The sequence below is a fragment of the Thalia democratica genome, chromosome 2, assembly GCF_965202585.1.
Source record: "Thalia democratica chromosome 2, ktThaDemo2.hap1.1, whole genome shotgun sequence".
Lineage (NCBI taxonomy): Eukaryota > Metazoa > Chordata > Thaliacea > Salpida > Salpidae > Thalia > Thalia democratica.
In genome coordinates this window covers 34,333,560-34,353,947 of record NC_139166.1, presented here as the reverse complement: position 1 = coordinate 34,353,947, position 20,388 = coordinate 34,333,560, and the positions used below count along the sequence as shown (strand labels likewise).

The window sequence follows — 20,388 nt, the reverse complement described above, 5'->3', positions numbered from 1 at the left end:
CCATTAGTCATAACAAGGATCGACAAACTATGGCCCGTCAAACAGATATCTTCGGCCTAAGACTTGTTTTTAAAATAAAGAGCTATTACAAAATAAACGAACAAAAAAAAAATATTTCTTAAACTTAAATTTCTGAGTGTGTTGTCGCGAGCAATATTATTTTTAATTATTACTGCATAAACACAGTGGCCTCGAAAGATTTTTGTTATACAACCAAGCCTAATAATCTTTAAGATTTTTCACATAACCAAAAATTTTTCATCTCTCTTTAAGTTAAAACATCAGTTTGTTTTATTTTTCCTTTACTAAACAACTATAAATATTAAAACTTCAACTGTAAGCAAAAAACTGAGTTTTTAGATGTTTTAATTTTCTAACAATAATGAAATCAAAAAGCTAAATATAAGACTTTAAAGAATAATAATTAATTTAATTATAACACTAATATATATTTTATAAACAATTCTCTTTTATTTTTCTTTCATATTTGATACTTTTTATTTAAAATGTTTTGTGAATAGTTATGATGGAGTTTTAAAACTTAATTACATTAATATTATTATTTTACTGTTCTTGTCTATAACACTTTTTTTTTGTTTTATTTAATGATTTGAAAATATTGCATTCAAAAAAACTAACGAAACAAATGTTTAATAAATTGAGCATTAATTGGGTGAATTTAAAACGATTTTCATTAACTTTTTCTTTTTTAACTTAAAAAGTTTTAATTTTTTTGTCAGTTCAAAAAGTATAATTTATATATAAAAATGATAAATTCAAATATAAACGTTACAAATTTAGTATAGTAAATCATCAGAACATTATAGAGCTCTCAACAACTTACAACTTAATATACAAGGTAAGAAAAAGAGCTATTGTGAACAAACGATAAAAACATGAAAAAAATAATGATTTTATTTTTGACTTAATCAATATTGCTTTGGTAACTAAGTCACTCAAAAGTTTTGGTGATTTGAAATACAAAAAGAAATACAAAAAAACTAAACCATATTTCAGTCTAAGAATTATTAAGAAAATCTAGTACTAAATCGAAAAAAAACTTGTAAATATTATTCATATTTCACAAGCAAAGAATGAATACAGTTTTAAAACTTGGTAAACAAAACTACTCTATAAATACACATTAGATAATTTTGTAAAAAAATCCGAATACGGAAACAGTTTAAAAGTCTTAAGTAGATGGTTTTAATCAAAAAACTTGCTAAAATCTTAGATTTTCTAAATACTCGTCAAATATATATATATTAAAGCACCATGGTAAAACAATTTCAAATGTATTAACTCACAGTGTAAATATTGCAATAACATACGAATAGTAAAACTTTGTTGAAAAGGCAGCTGAAAGTTAATTTTTAACTTTTGCTTTACGAGTGGTTATATAACATAAATTAACATCTAAAAATTAAAACCAAACAAACTGAATCATGTTTAAAATAAAGCAATAAAAACGAGAAATCAAAATCTACTTTTAAGTAATAAAAACAATATAGTTAAATGATACTACTTAATATTGCACTTAAAAAAAAACAAATAAAACAATGCAATATTTAGAATATTTAAAACTTTAAAAAATTCAAAGTAAACTATCTTTAATAAAAACAACTACGTAAATATTTAAAAAATTGTTAGAAGAAATCTAAGCAGAACTATAAAAAAATATTTCTAAATAAAGGTAATTTAAAAACAAAGTTATTCAATTTTCTTATAATGCGTAACAAAAATATTTTTTTAAATATTAAAGAAAATTTACCTGGTGAATTTAGCAGCATTTTAAAATAGTTATAAAATATCAACTAACAGAACATAGATTTTGAGTACTTCATAATTATTTTTTCAAATTTTGAAATCTCAACTAACTAACCTAATATCTTTAACATAGATAACAAAAAAAAAAAAAAAAAATGTTTTAGTACCTAAATATAACTTTATCATGATAATTTTACTTTAGTTTTCGAATATTTTTTATAATTTATTTAATATAGTACAAAATTATAACTTATTGGTCTTTAATTTAAAAATAGTAGGACATACATATGTTTCTAAAAATTTCAAATTGATAACTATTTAACAAAATATTAAAAACTAAACGTTTTTTAATAAAAAATAGTTTATTCAATACGTTCATACCCGTTTCTAACATGGTTTCTGTTCGCAACACAGGTTAAGCATACGGATATGAATGCCACTATAGCAACACCGCCAACTACGTATGAAAGAATGTTTTTATAGAAGATTCCACATAGTAGGCACATGCACCTATTTATTATTTTTAACAAATATAATTTATATTTTTGACAATGATTTTTATTCTATTTATAAATCTTAGCAAAAATATCAAAGTATAGTTCTTATAATTATACAATTTTTATCAGTAAAAGTAATTTTTGTAAAGGTAATTTTAAAAATACCTCTAATGAAAATACCGAAAATATTACTTTGATACCAATATATTCTTGTATTGTATTTTTAAAACATTTTTAGCTTTTATATTGCTAGTTTTAAAAATTCTTTATTCCTTAAATGAAAAGAATACTTAAAAAAAAAATGTTTAAACAAAATTTAAAAGATAACTGGAAGTTTTTTCTTATAAAAAACTAACAACTTCACTGTTCACTGTGTAGCATACGCAATATTTTTATTGACTGTATGTGCTTTGAATAAATTTCAACAACTTGTTTTTTTAATAGATAAATCTTAATCACTTAGTTAAAGTTAACTGTCATTGTGTACTTTCTATTTATTTCAAGAGTAACAATCAAAGTTCTCAACTTTATTCCAAGGACAATATTTAAATTCAAATAAAATTATATTAGAATAAAAACTTTGTTTTAACATAGGATCTCGTTAATTAATTGTGTGAAACAGTGTTTTATGAATAAATTCGTGAATTAGTCAATTTAAAACTGTCAATAACTAAAAAATGAGAAAGTTTAATTCATAAGAGTTCAAAAATGTTGTAAATGTTTTACTAAAAGCTGGTTTTACAGTTATACAAACTTATGTAAAGCATATGTTAGATTTGCACTAATTATAAAATTAATCTTCTTTAATAAAAAAGCACAAGGGAGACTATTGACTATTTAAAATAAACTTAAAAAAACTAAAAACTACATAAAATTATTTAAAACCGTTCAACTTACTAAAATATTTAATACTACAATAATAACTATTGATCGAAATTCTAATTTGTAGTATATACATAAATAAAGATTTATTAAATTATAAAACTAACGCGCACGGATTTAAGTTTTGTATCAAAGCCACTCCGACACCATTTGAAATTTTATCTAACAAACTCATGAAACCATATACAAATGCTGTTGTTTCCTGGAAAAAAAGTTGAAAATAGACACTAAAATTATACTAGCTTAAACTCTTAAGAGTTACTCCATGGTAAAAACTAAATAACTAAAAAAACATATCTAAAGATTTCTATTGAACTTTTTTATAATTCTTTATTTTTTATCTAATTTAAATAATTACTTATAAATTACCACATATGTTTTAATAATACATTTAAAAATCATTCAGTTTATTTAGTTTTAAAAGCTTATATAACTTCTTTTTTAAGTATATGATAAAAAATAGTTAAACAAAATTATAACTATTCAAAATTTAAAGTTAATTATTTGCTAATAAATATCCTAGCGAAACAAGTTCACTGGAATATATAATAATAACAAATTAAAACAGTACTCTTTCTTTATTAAACTAACACATTCCGATAAAGAAATTATTTTACAATCTTGTGATTCCTTACTTTTTTCAGACAACAATGTTTGCAAAAAGAAAAATAACGAAACTTTTTTCGATGTACCTATGGAAAGTTTCCATGGTGCAGAGATTTATGACCTTGTCGGATTATATATCCTCAGTAAACTAAGAAATGTTTTCAGTAACTGTGGTTTATATAGAGAACATGGGTTGTGTGTCATAGATCTTGCAAAACCTGTTGTATATGACAGAACAAGGAAACAAGTATACAGGGTAATGTCAGATATAGGTTTCAAGATTACGTTAGACCTAGCTAAAGAAGTGAGATATTTTTTAGATATAACCTTAAACCTATCTGATGGTACTTTTCGCCCTTACCTAAAACCAAACTGTTTAATTATTTTTATCAATATAAACTCTGACAACCACCAACATATAAAAAAGATATGCCAATAATGACTCAGAAACGCTTAAGCTCATTGTCATCCAGTGCAGAAATATTTAACAAAATAAAAGTTCCATATGAAAATGTTTAAAAAAAAGTGGTTTTAAATGAAACTTAATATATGCAAAAATAAAAAATAGTATTAATGATAACAATAATAATATCATTAACGAAAATAACATTAATAATAACAATGATAGCAATAATGATAACAATAATAACAATATTAACAATAACAGTATTACTAGTAATAATAACACTAAAACGCAGAAAAGTCATAAGTCTTGTAGTAGCCGTGTGTTGTGGTATAACCCACCATACTGTTCTAGCATCAACATAAACTTAGGTAAGGAATTCTTAATGTTAGTTAAGAAGAATTTCTCAGATAACCATTTTTACCGTAAAATATTTAACAGAAAAACTTAAAAAAATTCTTATTGTTGTATGAACAACTTTAAGTCTATAATACAACTACACAACAACTTTATTTCATCTAAGTATAATGAGATGACAACACAAAAAAATTCAAACAAAAACAAACATGTCTATATTCGTAAGAATGATAATATCAACTATATAGATAATATACATGAAATTAATATTAGTTTAGACAAAAACGATAACATTATTTTAAATAATTGTAAAATTAGTAAGCCTAACGTAAACAATAATGATAACACCAATCACACTTATAAAAATAACAATAGATGTATAACTAGAAGTATCAGCAAGAGTTTAATTAAAAGTACAAACACAATTGTACCTAATGATCCATGTTCTAAAAACAATAATAATAATAATAACATAGCCAATAACAATAACGATAATAATAATAGTAATGACAGCAATAATAATAACAACAATATAGAAATTGAACCTTGTTTTAAAACCAAGAACAAATAAAATAAAGACTGTAATTGTCGTAAGTCGAATAAAGTAAATTGCAAATTACAAGGTAACTGCTTAATTATAAGTATCGTGTATAAGTTATAAGGTGCGTTAAATGTAACTTAAGTGATGATAATAATAATGATAAGATAAACTTTACGTTAGTTCGACAGGTATTTTTAAAGATAGGTACATTGGGCATAAGAATACTTTTAAGCATGTAAATAAAATTAACAGCACAATATTGTAAGATTTCGTTTGGCAGTATTTTGACAGGTATGGTACTAAACCAGAAATGAAATGGAGCATCCTTTACCACACCAACAACAACATCGGCGGCGCGAGTAAGATCTGCTAAATATGCAACCTTGAACGAATGGCAGTTGTAGCAGGAGATAGTAAACAATTATTAAACAAAAGACGTGATATTTCAAACAACTGTGTACACAACCGACGATTTTTCTTCAAATACATCTTGGCGTTTTCTGACCTTTCACTTTTCTTTTACAATAACACACACACACACTTCATATATATTAATATAATTCTATAATGTATATCCTAACCTAAGTTAATACATATTTTTTATTTTTATACATGTCATTTTTCATTCTCCAACATTGTTTTTGCCTCGTACTCAACTATATATTTTACATGTTTCTTTATGTCTTAAGTTCCAAGTTTAATTGGAAGCTTGTATTCAAATCACAGATAAGCCGTGGTTTTTTAGCTACTACGCCTAATAGATCGGTGAGAGGATTTTTTTACTGCAGATTTATACTTTGCACATAACCACCTTGTTATTTTACATTTTCAGATTCATATAAAACACAACTTCGTAATTTATCATATATCTAAAACGGGTAGAAGTCAAATACGCAAGAAGGGACACTTTTGAACAAAGACCTTTTGGCACGAAGACGCTTTTGCACAAAGGGTCATTAATACACGAAGACACTTTTGCACGGCGTTAATTTTACACGAGGGCTCACTTTTGCACAAAGGGTCACTTTTGCGCGAAGACACTTTTGCACGGGTAGAAAAAAAAAATTAAATATTTTTTATTAATTTTGATTTTTTATTTATTTTTAATTTTTACTATCACTGTTACCCCTTACCATCGGTCGGTAACTATATTTTTATTTTTTTATTTTTATTAATAATTTTTATTTGTTATTTTTTATTTTTACTATCACTGTTACCCCTAACCCTCGATCAGTAACTTTTTTTCTTCTTTTTTCTAATTTAATTTTATTCTAGTTTTTTTTAATAACAATATTTTCTATTAGTTATTTTTCATTTTTATTGTAACTATCAAAAAAATAACAAAATAACAAAACTATCAAAATGCTTTTAAATTTTCCTTGACAAACTTAATAAAAATTAATATAAGCTATAGAATTTAACATAAATATACAACTTTAACAACAATAAATTTAAATTAGTTATAATTTCTAAAAACTTACTTATTTGACTCAAATAGTTTTTGGAAATTAACTTAAAATTAATGGTATTTTAACTATATTCCATTAAAAGTTCATTTGATAAATTTTCTGTTACAAATTAGAATCTAAAAAAAATCAATATAAATAAAATACACTTGAAATGTTCTTAAATTTTACGATGTACCTTATTTTCTCCAATTAGACACGAAGTCATAGTAAGTGCAATTGTCAGCATCATAGAGGTGCCAATACCTAGCATAATAGCCATCCCATAAAACTGGTAGTTACTACCGTCTAAATACAATGCCCATATGCAGGAACCAACTACAAAAAGGCATCCTACCAAATACAGAATCTAAAAAATAATATTAATGATTTACTTTATTTAATTTAGCAGTATTTATAAAAGTAAAATAAGCTGTTTAAATAAGTCTATTAACATTATTTAATTGTATTATAAATAGAATATTGCTAAAGCAATAACATATAGCACATAGTTACGATTTTAACTGAGTAAATATTATTTAAAGATACTGTATAAACTTAGCTTATAAATAATTGTGTATAACATGAACAGAAAATTTGTAAAAATTGATCGCATCGTTCTGTTGAAAAAACGTGTTATATTTTAGGAAGAAATATATTTAAATAAACTAACTTCTTTGAGCAGTAACTTTGATAACAGTCTAACAATGACTGTACCGAATAATCCAGCAATAAAACACACGAGTGGTATAATTGCAATATAACCACGGGCTAAATTTAATGTATATTGCAAGTACATTGGTAGATAAACCTGAATGTTAACAAAAAAGTTAACTACGAAAACTTAAATATACTAATCATTTATTTTTTAGCTAACACAAGCAAAAGTAAAAAAGCAGTATGCAAGGGATTAGTTTTTATTCTAAAGTTTTAAAAAGAAGCTCGTAAAGTAAAACAGTTTTTAACAGGATAAAGAACATAACAGTCAATAAAGCAGTACAAAGTAAATAAAATATGATTTAATAACAGGTTAAATAGTTTAATGGACATTATGTTTGTTTAAAACGCAAATTTAATTTATTTCTATTTAATTTTACACATAAAAACTTACATTATTGTAGATTAAAAAAAAAGAAATACTTAAAGATAAAATTTTTGACAATTGAAACGACTTTAAGATTTATTGTTTTGTATAAACTAAAAAAAATAAATTCCCACATAATTATAGTATGAAATTTGAAACATAAAATATACATAGTCGTAAAGGTTATTGATATAAAATGTAAAAGCACAAAGTTATCTACGATTCATAAACTTCAAAAACTTTTATTTAAGAAGAGTTTTTCTTTTTAAGCTAAATTATGTTTTTCAACTGCACAATTAACACTTTCAATAATAATTTGGCAATTGAATATGTAGTTTAATAATTTTAGCTGTATCCTACTTAAATGTAAATTGTTTCAACTTTAAAAGTCTTAATTCATCAAGAAAACAAAACAAGTACAATTTTTTTTATAATAAACTAATTTGAAACAATAAAACAAAAACTTATATAATAAAAATATTATAAAACTTGTTTATTTAACTATAGTTCTAAACTTAAAAATTGTTGTTTTAAAATTAAGCTTTTAAAATAAATGTTAGCAGTAGTATATTCTATTTACAGCTGTTGCAGCAGTTTTTATAATAAAATATCTTTTGATAAATTTATATTAAAAGAAAGATTTAAACCCAAAATTTGAACTTTTAGTCTTTAGAAAACAAACCTGAGAAATGTTAACTACCAGTCGAGTACACATGTAAGTCATTCCATTCTAATTAAAAAATAGTATATAGTTATTTAAATAAATGTTCTATTATAGTATTTGTAAATAAAAACTAAATTAGGAATAAAATTTGTAGACCTGAAGGCAACTGGTAAAAAAGTTGACAAAATTATTGCTTTTTATTTTATGGTTACTGTTTTTGTACATTATATTTGAATAAATATTTGAAATAAAATAAAAAAGATATAATTAAAACTTATATTTAAGCATACAAAGTTATTAAAAACTTATTACATGATTTGAAACTTGTGACTTTTAAAAACAGAAATAACTTTAAAAAATATTTATATTTAGATATAATTACTGAGTTCTAAGACCTAACAAACTAAATACGTGTTTTAATTATATACCTAGGTACTTATGCAAATGGTTAAACATAAGACTAATCGTTGAGACTCGAAAGCTACTAAACATAAAATGCAAACTTAAATTTTTAATAAGTTAAAACACAACATGCCATTTAAATACTTACTTGTACAAAATTAAAAAGAAAAGTTTTAAATATTTTAAATAGAGCAAAGATCTGAATACGTGTAGAAAATTTCACAGCATAACTTTAATGATATAAATGTAAATCAGCAATATATTTTTTGTCATTAAAAAATATTTATAAAATATAGCTAAGGTTAAGAAAAGTTTAGGCAATTAAAGAACAACTAAACACTTTAAAATTAATTTAAGTACATAAAATACTTTTAAATATAAAGCCTAAAACTAGAATAATTTAGCAAATACTTTAAAAATAAAATATATACATTAAAAATATGTTTTAAATAAAAAACTATAACTTTTAAATTAAAACAATAAATTTAAACTAATATACTTAAAAACACTTAAATTCATAAAGTTAATATAAAATATAGTTTCAAATCTTATTTTAAAATGTATTAGACAACTTTATCTGAAAAACAAATATCAACTTACAAAATAAAACAAGGGATTTTTAAACCATTCATTCCATTTTATTTGTAATGATGTGCATTGATTTACTGTAGAAAATAATAGTTTCAAAATTAAATAACAATTAGATTACAACAATTGTTAAAACGTTTAACTCACATGAACAACTCAATGAAACATTTTCCACATCTGTATATCAATAGAAACTTTAAATAATATACAAAGTTGTGTTAGAACAATAACAATTAAAAAATAAAATTAAGTGTAAATTAATAAATGCAGTCAACTAAATCATTAACTAAATTAAAGCATACCATACTAAATTTTGAGTAGATTAATAAAAGTAAAAAGCGAAATTTTTATGGCTATAAACTAAGTGTAAATCCAATACTAAAAAAGCTAGCCAAATTAAAATTTACGCTTACTTTGTATATCATCAATTTTTACAACTTCAATTTTTTTAACTTATACTTTTTTAAACTGATGAACTCATTATTAACCTGTTTTTTTATCAACCGGTGTACCAATTTCATTAGTTATGTTTTCACTTGTTACTGTGTTTTCTGTAAGTAGTACATGGAAAATAGCAGAAAAAGTGACTCCAATTGCAACAGACGTAAGTGCTAATTTCTAAAAACAATTATAAAAAAAATTTATAACGACTCTTAACATTGATTTTAAATGTTCAATAACTAATTAAATGATATCGAAAAATACGCTGATCACTTTAGATGTTAAGTAGTAATTATAAAATTTTAATTACAGGCCCGCTATCAGCCGAAATCGGTTATGCGTGTTGTGCTCAATAAAATTAGTAATGTTCAAATTATTCTATTCTAAAAACAAAGACAAACTAAGATAAGAAAATTACTTAAAAATAAGATATAATATTTTTTTATGATTTCCTTGCATTTTAAAAACCATTGCCTTTTTTGTAGATAGAAGATCTCCACTTGTTGCAGTCATTAGCACGCTTCTCCGACTAACCTTTTCTGATATTCAATCTTTAGGATGCGTTTGTAGATTTCCTTTAAACATACATTTGTTAACCGCAGTTTCGTCTGCTAACGACCAATACGCTGTACAGCAAAGATATCGTAATTTGCTCGTCGCCTATTCTCAGAACATGACTAAGTCAGCGAAGCATGTTCTGGCTAAGAGTAACATGCATAGGTGTTTGTACAAAATGGTGGAAGGTGTTAATTTTATTCTCCTGCACTCGACAAGGTTCACGTTTTGCTACCGTATATCAAAGTACACAACAAACGTTAGACTTTGTGCAAACACGTAACTTTTGTTCATTAAAAGAAATCCATTACAGCACCAAATGCATATTTTTGTAAAAGGCTATAGAAACAAATTTTAATATAGACACCACACCATTTCTTAATTGTAAACAAATGCATTATAAATTGAATTTGCTAAGTAGAATAGAATATAAAAATTAAGTATCAAATAAATCACATATAGATAAAGATAAAAATAAAATCTACTTATTATTAAAATTATTAAAATTTTTCTACAAGTATTATTATTTTGTGAAAATTTAAATCCTTTTTCTACTATATGTACAGTTTCATCTTTTGTTTTCATATTTATAAATATTGTTAGAAGTGGTAAAGTCCACAGTGTGCTTTTAACTAGAAGCAATGTCAAAAAACAACCATTATAGTAAGTATATTTGGTACCTCTCGTATCTTTACGATCTCTCATATCTTTACACATTTGTTCTGTGGACACAATGTGCGTAAATAAGCGAAAGGTTACCGTATATAGGTAAAAAAACACATACTATAAAACTTTCGTAAGATTTATTGCTTAGGTTTTTAAATATCGAAAACTAGAATAAAGCGCATATCGGTATATTTTATACTAAAAATTTGAGTTTATTTAACTGTAGTACTAATCCAAATCAGTAAGATACTTTTTATAATCTTCTTATTAAAAAAAATGTATTGTTACAAAAATGCTTTTAATTTAGAAAACATATATATGTATGGGTTAAACGATATGGATACTAAAAATTAACAAAAATCTTAAAACGATTATTAAAAAATCTAAAATTTTATAATTTTTAATATAGTTTTATATAATACATATATTATACAAAAATTTAAGACATGATTCGTTCAAAAACATTTTTATTCCAACAAACAAACAAGTAAAATCGATTTCGGCTAACTCTTATCAACTACTTATGTTAGCAACTAATTGTAAGATTAAATTTTGAGTAAGTATATAAATAGAGGTTTTATCAGAAAAAACAATTAATTAACACTAATTAGCATAATTGAGCAAATAAATTAGACATTCACAATTCATAACTACAAATTTATAAATAGTTAATCAGTAATTTAACTAAGATAATCAACAATAACAAATCAAACGACAAAATTTATAACAACTTATAAAGATTAGAATTATACACGTTGTTGCTTACATAAATTAGGTTTGAACATTTTTATAAATAAAGATTTTAAAACACTTAGATGATAATCATTACGAGCTTTACTTATAATTGAAAAACTATTGAAAATTTTTATTAATAATATATTTGAAACTGAAAAAAAGCACTATGGTTTTAAAACTATAGTTAAGAAATTTTAGGGAGTGTTTTAATAAACTTAATATAGTTAAATATAAAATTTCAAACTACGGCACTTTTGATACAAGTTAAGAGAGTTACGAAGTTGAATAAGGGCTATATAAATTTTTGATAGATCAATTAAGTGACTTGCAAAAATTTAATTTTACTGTTTATGCAAATAGAAACAATTTATACTTGAACAAATTTACTATTTATAAAAAAACTTATTACAACTTTTTTTTATAATTGTAGTAGATGTAAAACAGATTAATTTCAGAACAATTTTATAAATTAACAAGTTAATAAAATATTTTAATTTGAAAACTTTTATTAATTATGTAAAAACATCTTAAACATCATTTTGCATTTTGAATTATATATTTGTATTTTTATTTCTACTACTTAGTATACTATACGTTTGAATAGCTTGAAAAATAAATTACTTTAAAATTAGTTTTGATGTTATTATTAAACCCTTTAAAAACCTTATAGTAAAATTACACTGTAAAACAATAAAAATAATTTTTTATAACCTAAATTAAACAAACATTAAGTAGTGCTTAATTTTAACATTAAACTTTTTTTTTAATTAATTTTTACATTTATACCTTTTGTTCAGATATTTTCAAGTTTTAGAATATTTTTAGATGGATCTTTTTCTAACTACACTGCGGTCAGTACACAAAACCTACAACATCTGAATAAAATTCAACAGATATATACAGCTGAGTAAATAAACAAAAAGAAAGCATTTTATTGTTAAAGTTTACTTTACAAATAAAAAAATCAGCACTAAATTTAACCGCAAAACCATAAACAACAATTAACGCAACAGTTAACGACCAATAACAAAATGAAAATAATGAACTACTATTACCCTTATTGTACAATTTTTAGAAAAAATAAACATCGTTTTCAAAAATAATATCAGAAAGTTTTTCATTGTCTACTTTATGAAAATTTTAATAAATATCAATTAAAAGAGATCTGTCTTAAACAGTGTAGTCTTAGTAGAAGAATAAAATATATTACTACATTTGAATGGTTATAAAAATACAAAGTAATTAAAACAGTTATTACTTGGTTCAGTTTTAAAACTGTGATAAAATTTAAGATTTTTTAACTAAGAATATTTTATTGAACAAATAGTAAAAATAAAAACACTTCAAAAAAGAATGCTTAAAAGTTATAATAAAAAAATAGAATTCTTTTCTCTCAATTTAGAATTTAAATCTCTAATTTTAAATTAAAAATTTTATAAAAACTTAATTTGAAACTAAAAATTGAGCTTACTTTAAATGGCAGGAGCATCAACTGGAGAAATATGCGTCGAGTCTGATTCTTGGGAATTTATAAAAAGCAATGCTAATAAATAAACAAGTATATTACAGGCTATTGTCATTGCATACCTGTTAGAATTGATTCACGTGTATTAAGTAGGTGATGAGTAAAATTAAATTATTTTTACAAAATAACACAGACTATAACTAAAAACTTTCAAATCCAAAAAAAAAACAATTATTTATTCAAATGTGTTCAAGGAAAAGAGAATTTAATTTCAAGGTTGAAAGAAACCTGGAAAAAATAAGCCTAGGTATTAATTTCTCTATTTTTCAAACACATGAACATAAAGTTTTTTTTTTTGGATTTAGATACTTTGAAATATATTTTAAACTTAAACACATCTCTTTAGTTTTTAATTCTTTTTCAATTGTTTACTTTTTACAGCTTAGTTAGATTAAAAATAAGAAATAAATTGTATAAAATATTTAAGTTATGTGACTTGAAATAATACATAACAAAATAAATATATCAAAATTTTAATAATTCTGATAATAGTTTACAAGCTTTGCTTTAAGGCATAACTAAGCTAGAAAATGGCTGAACTTTATATTATAAAAATTATTATTTTTTGGTACACTTTTGTTAGTTCTTTAAATAATAACCTTAAACTGTTAAGAAAAACTTGATCATCATGTTTAGAAGAAAGATCAGGTATAAGTGACAAATGACTGATTTGCGTTGATGCCCATCCAAATTGAAAAATAACAACAAGGGGTGCATAATACACAAACATTGCAATTTCACTTGTATCTGAAGTGCATCCAATACAGTCAATGAATAAAAAAGGAAATGATAATGAAACACATATTGTACCTAGATATTATAAATATATATATTAGAGGTATCAAAAGTTGCTTAACTTTTATTTTAATTATACTATTCAGTTTTCTATAGTAAGGTCCGGTTGAATTAAACTCTTAGTTTTTAGAAGATAAATTCAAATTAACATTATCTAAACCAAGCGTAAGACTTTTACCTTTTAAAGATTGTATGGATTTTATTAAATGAGTCTAGTTTTACAGTATTTTTAAAGACTTAGGTCAAATATATTTTTTAACCTAAACAAAATTAGTAAAGTATGTTAATTTAACTATATTATACTACAAGTAATTTAATTTGTAATATATTTTTTGTATGAATCAAGTATTTTCAAAGAGCTTTCTTAATAAGTTAAACATACCAAAATATAAAATAACTAAAAGTATTAATTTTAGAAACAGTCAATCACTTACATTTTTCATTAACAAAATAAAACCTGCTTAAATGGTGAAAAGCCCACTTTGTAGAGCTTAGTAAGGCGTACATTGTATTGCTTTTAAAAAACGTTTATTAGCAAAAAACAACAAAGCTTAAGTTTTAACATAATAGTTCTTGTAATGTTTAGTTTAAAAACTAATGAAAAAATACAACTAAAATAGTGGGTTTGGTAAACTGAGGTCTTGGGCCAAATCAACACGATTAGAAAAACTACTAGCATGTGAGTCATTGTTTAGTTAAACGAACTTTGCTAAAGTAGACAAATGTGTATACAAGGTTCTAAATAAAATTTAAAAGAAAAAATCCAGTGTTGAAAAAAAAATCTTAAATAAGTTCTATCAGTTAGAATGTGTTCATTTAAAAACTGTAAAATTAGTAAATGAAGTTCTTATGCCAGTTTCTGTCTAAGTACTTTGTTCACTTTTGTTTAACTTTATTTATGTGACAACGTTTTGTGAATAACAGCTCTTCAGACATAAAAAAGCTGAAAAGCAATATGCAGTAATGATATGAACATAAAACAAAGTTAAGCATTAATATTTTGTAAAAACACTCTAGAATAACTTTAAAGTTAGAGAAAATATATACAAGCTATAATAATTTTTAAGTGTGAATTTTTTTTTCAGTTTAAAGCCAATGTTTTTAAATATGTGACATATATTAGTTTAATGTGAACCAAAATTCTAATAAGCTTCGAAACTATTTTTAATATATACTTTTTATTTGAATATACTTGAAGAAATGTTTTAATAGTTTTAAAAAACCTAGTATAATCACATACTACAAATAAATCATAACTAAAGTATAATTCTAATAAGAAAGCATTTACTAAACATCCTGGTGTGCACAGAATTTTTAATTTAGTCTAAACTGTTCAGAAATTACTAAGAGTTATAGAACCACCGACTTAACATACTGTTTATCTTACTTTATTTCATTAACTCTTTATTTGGTTTAATAGCTTATATATTTTATTGTCTTTTTATAGTAAAGCTTTCTTTCAAAATTTTTTTATAAACATGTTTTATTATTTAAGTAGCGGCAACAAATGATAAAGTTAAATGGGGTGTGTTAAGAAATTCAAACTACCTCGAATTTCATTGTATTTTTTTATAAAATATGCAGTTATTTCAAAACATTAAAGTAAACAATAATGGAACATAATTATGATAAATAACTCTATTCACTGAGATGAAGTTGCTCTGCATCACCTATTAAGTCATCAAGTGTCCCCATTTGTTTAGTTTAGTATCTTAATAAGAGAAATAAATTACTTGCTATGAATAATGTTATAATAAATGCAGGAGCAGTATCATTGTGGATCAATATAGTACGTAGGAAATATTAAGTCTTTTGAATGCTTTAAAAGGCCTAATCTAAATTTTAATCCTTCAAAAACTTCATTGGATATACAAAACAAGTGTAAACAACACTTTAAATTAATAATAACTAAAAGGTTATCAACCGAAAATTTTTATACTATGAATTTAAGTAGTAAAGAATATATATTGTAAAAAAGCCAAGTCAACTAAGCAAGTAAAATTTATGTAAAAAAGTTTTGAAAACTGTCTAACTTATATAACTTTAGCAAGCTAGTTTAATACCATGACTGATTATTTAACTTTCTTAGGTTATACAACTATTTATGTTTCTAGTTTGAAATAGTAAAAACATTTTTTTCTTATTTCAAGTCATCATATAGGAAAAAAAAATACTTAAATCATAAGTTTACGTAATACCTAATAAATGCCATGATTTTCTTCTGCTAGGTCTACAAAAACAGCTGTTTCTATCAGACTCATAACCGACAAACGCAGTTGATATTCCATCAGCTACTTGACCAAGCATAAGTAGGTATCCAGCCATTGGTTGACTAAACTTCAGCACCTAATTAGTTAGTAAATGATATTATTCTAACTTTGTAATTAAAATTGAACTTAATATACATAACGGAAATATAAACTAAAACTAACTTAACATTTAAAATGTTATGTTTATCAAGAAAATTCAAACAAAAGTCTTTAAATAAAGTTATTTTATTTCCTAGCTTAAAAGTTATATTTGTTATCAAATTACAACAAATTTCCAATAAGTAAGTTGTAATTGTATGGGCCTAACTATATTAATAACTTGTAGAGTACAATGAAAAGTGTTGTATATGTTTGTTTTATATATTTTCAAATGTCTATTCACCTTTTTAATTAAATTATTACCAAAACAACAATACTTGAATATAAATTTAATTTTAACTTATATAATTAAATATAGTTTCTGTCCATGTCTAAAATTAAAAATCTGATATTTTATAACATAGAAGAAATATAGCATCTGAAAAATATTGTTATAAATACTAAAAAGACTAGAATTTAAAACAAAGCTCGATGTAACAAGAGTTTGTCCATGTTAATAATTTTTTTTATGTTGAGACTAGGCTATTTTCAAAACCTATTGTAGAAAAATATATACTACAATATAAATTTTGTTTAAAATTAAGTTGAGGAAAAGCACTAGTAAAAGAGTAATTTTGGTCATAAACTACTATAACAAATTTTCATCAAAAGCATCTCAGATTAAGAAGAACCATAAAGATGTATTGATATATTTTGACAGCAGCTTTACTACATTTAAATTACTCTAAAGTAAAATGAGGTTTTGTAATTAGCCTAAATATTTATGCTCATTAAAAGTTTTATAGAAAAAGTATTTGTGAAAAAAAACCTTAATTCAATATATTATATACTTACATTTAATATTTTAAATAACTAACAGATGTAAAAAGTAAGAAAACTAACATCATGAAAAAAAATTAAAAGATAACTGAACCACATTGATGCACACAAATCATTTAGCACATGACCTGTTCCATATCCAAACTTTTGTTTCTTTGACAAAACAAAAAACTCTGACATCTTATATATTTATATAAATTATCTGTTGTGTGCAGAAGTTTTGTATTACTTTTTTCACTAACTTTACAGAAAATCTATCAAGTTTGAACTGTATTATGTTGTATTAATTGACAGTAAAAACACTAAAGTATTCAAGTATCTCAAATTGCCCTGGTATGTCAACAGTTCTTTGTGATTTGTGTGTCCTTGTAATTTTTTAAATATGTAAAAACCTACTTCAAATAAAACCAACAAAGCATTTATATTAAATTTATTGTTATTGCTTTAGTAATTTTAAAAACTTTGGCAGCAATAAAATATATAGTTAGTATTAAGTAATGTTTTCTATAAAAAAAATTTGCAGTCAATTTTCTCAGAATTTTTTGTCAGAATAAATCTAATAAAAGTTAATTGGTAATTACCTAGGATGATGTAGCAGCAATATTGAGCTGAAATTATATAGTTAGCTTTATACTTATACTTGATTTCATTTTTAACCATAAATTTAGGCTTAAAATCAATGTTTTTAGACTAATATGTTTAGTCTTAAAATATTATTTTTCTCAAGTAAACTATATTAATTCATAAACAGAATTAAACTTATCTATCATAAACTAATATAAGTTAAATATTTAACTGATTTTACTTTACAATATAAAACAATTACATAGCTTAAAGTTTTATGTATTAAGCTTGTTTTTACTATAATTGAACATTGAGTGAAATATCCTAAATTTATGTATAATTATTTTATATTGATTTTTAGCCTAAAACTTTGGTTAAATAAGACATCAAATATAAATATGAATATAAGGCTAACTATTAATTTCAGTTTGATAAGGAGAAGACGGTGTGGAGCCCATGGTAGACTATGGTTTTCATGGTCAATATTGGCAGTCATAGGTTAAAAAAGGGTGCTTACCATTTTTAATTGTATATATAAGACATTTTTTTTATTTAATTTTTTTTTTAATTGTCTTTTTCATTATTGCTCAAAGTATAAGCTACAAGCAAATGGTGCACAGCTTGATGACCAAAAGGTCTTTCTCCACACCAATTTATTACCCTTAGTTGTGAGCATTCACATTTTTCTTTCTTTCTTATTAGTACAATATTATGCAGAAAGTTACCAATTAATCTCTTTCACTTTTAAAGCAGTTTAATTCAAATTTTCAGAAAGTTTTCTTTTCATTATCACAAATAATTTGTAGGAAGCACACTTTTGAAACAATAAAAAAGTTATGACCATAACTTAAAGAAATTTTATTAATTTTGTTTATTTTTAAATGTTTCTTAAGTTAGTCACATGTTCAAAAACAAGTTTTATATTCAACTTCCCCTGTTTTAATTTATATAATTTTTCAAATATCTATTTAATATTTTGTACTAATAATCTAACACACAATTAGTAAGAATTAGTGAGAAATTAGTAAGAAATTTCTATCTTACAATTATAATAAACAATAATAAACAATGAACTTCACAGCATGATCAACAACAACAGCATCCGAGACAATCCTACGACCGGTTTTGTCCTAATTAGGACTCATCATGCAGGAATAGTCGCAAGAAACCACTGTTGTGATCTTAACCAAGCGGGCTTAAGTGCAAATGCACTGAAGCAACCGTTTGTGGGTAAAGTCTGAAAATTTGACGCAGGCAAATCTTCACAGCCCAACGACTTAGATATTATCAGCTTAATGTGAGATTTTACTCTCCACGCTCATTTTATCAATCTTATGATCTTACAACTAGTAATTACTCAAAAATTAGTAAGTAAATAAATAATATATTTTTTTACTTTTTTATAAATCATAAAAGGTTTGACTGGGGAGATATATTTTCAGTAAAATATTTTTTTTGTCTTTTTAGTCACAGAATCTATTAAGAACTTCTTGGAATATTTAATTTTGACCCTTTTTTATCTCAAAAATTACTCTAAATTTCTAAAATCCCTAAAATATACTTGATAGCCTAGTTTTTATCTAAAAACTAATCTACTCTTCCCAAGGGATAAATATTTTTTTCAAAAAAGTACATTAAGGCTTAAAATTAACTTGTAATATATCACTTTTAAACTTGTGCATTAAAACACATGAGTCATACTTTAACAATTTACAGCACCAAATATTTTCTTTGCTTTTATATTTATGTTGACAATTTAAATCTTAATTTTTAAACAAATGTAATTTGTCTTGTATAATTCTATTTATAAATCTATTTATACTCTAACAAACTGATACAGTCCACTGTATAACAAACTCATACAGTCTCCTACTTTCTCTACCCCCAACACTGTAAGCAATAGTTTTCAAATTGAACATTTGGTGCTTAATAAAATTGTATTTAAACTTGGCTTTTTTAATTAATTAAATCAATTACAAAATTTTGAAATGTTGTCTGTTCTAAGGTGTTCTGAGGGTACCTTATATAAATGTAAACTTTTAGCATTTCATGGTTACAATGTAATATGGAGAATATATATATTTTAAAATCGAAATTCCCCTTATTTGTTACTTAAAAAAGCACTATACTAGACTGCACCGCACACTGAGCTATAGTGGTGTTAATAACACCGTGTTATAGTTTAAGAATTCCTTTCCTACTACATGTAATGCATAATAATTTTTTCTAGTACTTTTTTTTAGGCATTGTTGCCAAATTTAAGTCAGAAAATGGTCATTCAATTACTCAAGCTGAAATTTCGATTTAAAACAAATGCTTATTCACTGTTCAGAACTCTTTATTTCCAGAACTAAGGTAACTCTGTTGTGAGGCCATACATTTGAAGCACCACAGAAACTTTACCACACACGATAAACAATAAAACAGTGAAAACTTATATGTTATGTTGAAGAGGCTTGAATGTTCAACTATTTGAATTTAGTTTTAGTCAGTTTTTCACAAAAGTTCTATTTGCATGATAGAAATGAACAAGTATATTGATAACTTAAATTGAATTGTAAGTATGAAATGGATGTTAAAATTAATGACAATAATAGAAGTATCAGTGAAGTCATCGCTATCACGTCTACTTATACACTTTAGGGGCCTGGTTTATAACGCAACGTGCGCTCTAACTTGTATA

At 24.0% G+C, this 20,388-nt stretch overlaps 1 protein-coding gene across 1 annotated transcript; it reads right to left on the bottom strand.

Moving 5' to 3' along the window:
* Positions 1-1,776: 1,776 nt before the first annotated feature.
* Positions 1,777-17,344, bottom strand: LOC145849589 (major facilitator superfamily domain-containing protein 12-like). Its single transcript, XM_082954555.1, is given in 12 exon segments — positions 1,777-2,277; positions 3,254-3,348; positions 6,698-6,868; positions 7,172-7,309; positions 8,265-8,312; positions 9,249-9,313; positions 9,384-9,413; positions 9,725-9,861; positions 13,113-13,220; positions 13,758-13,968; positions 16,152-16,299; positions 17,205-17,344. Coding segments are annotated over 12 exon segments (1,416 nt in total). The 5' UTR covers positions 17,322-17,344; the 3' UTR covers positions 1,777-2,129.
* Positions 17,345-20,388: the final 3,044 nt, after the last annotated feature.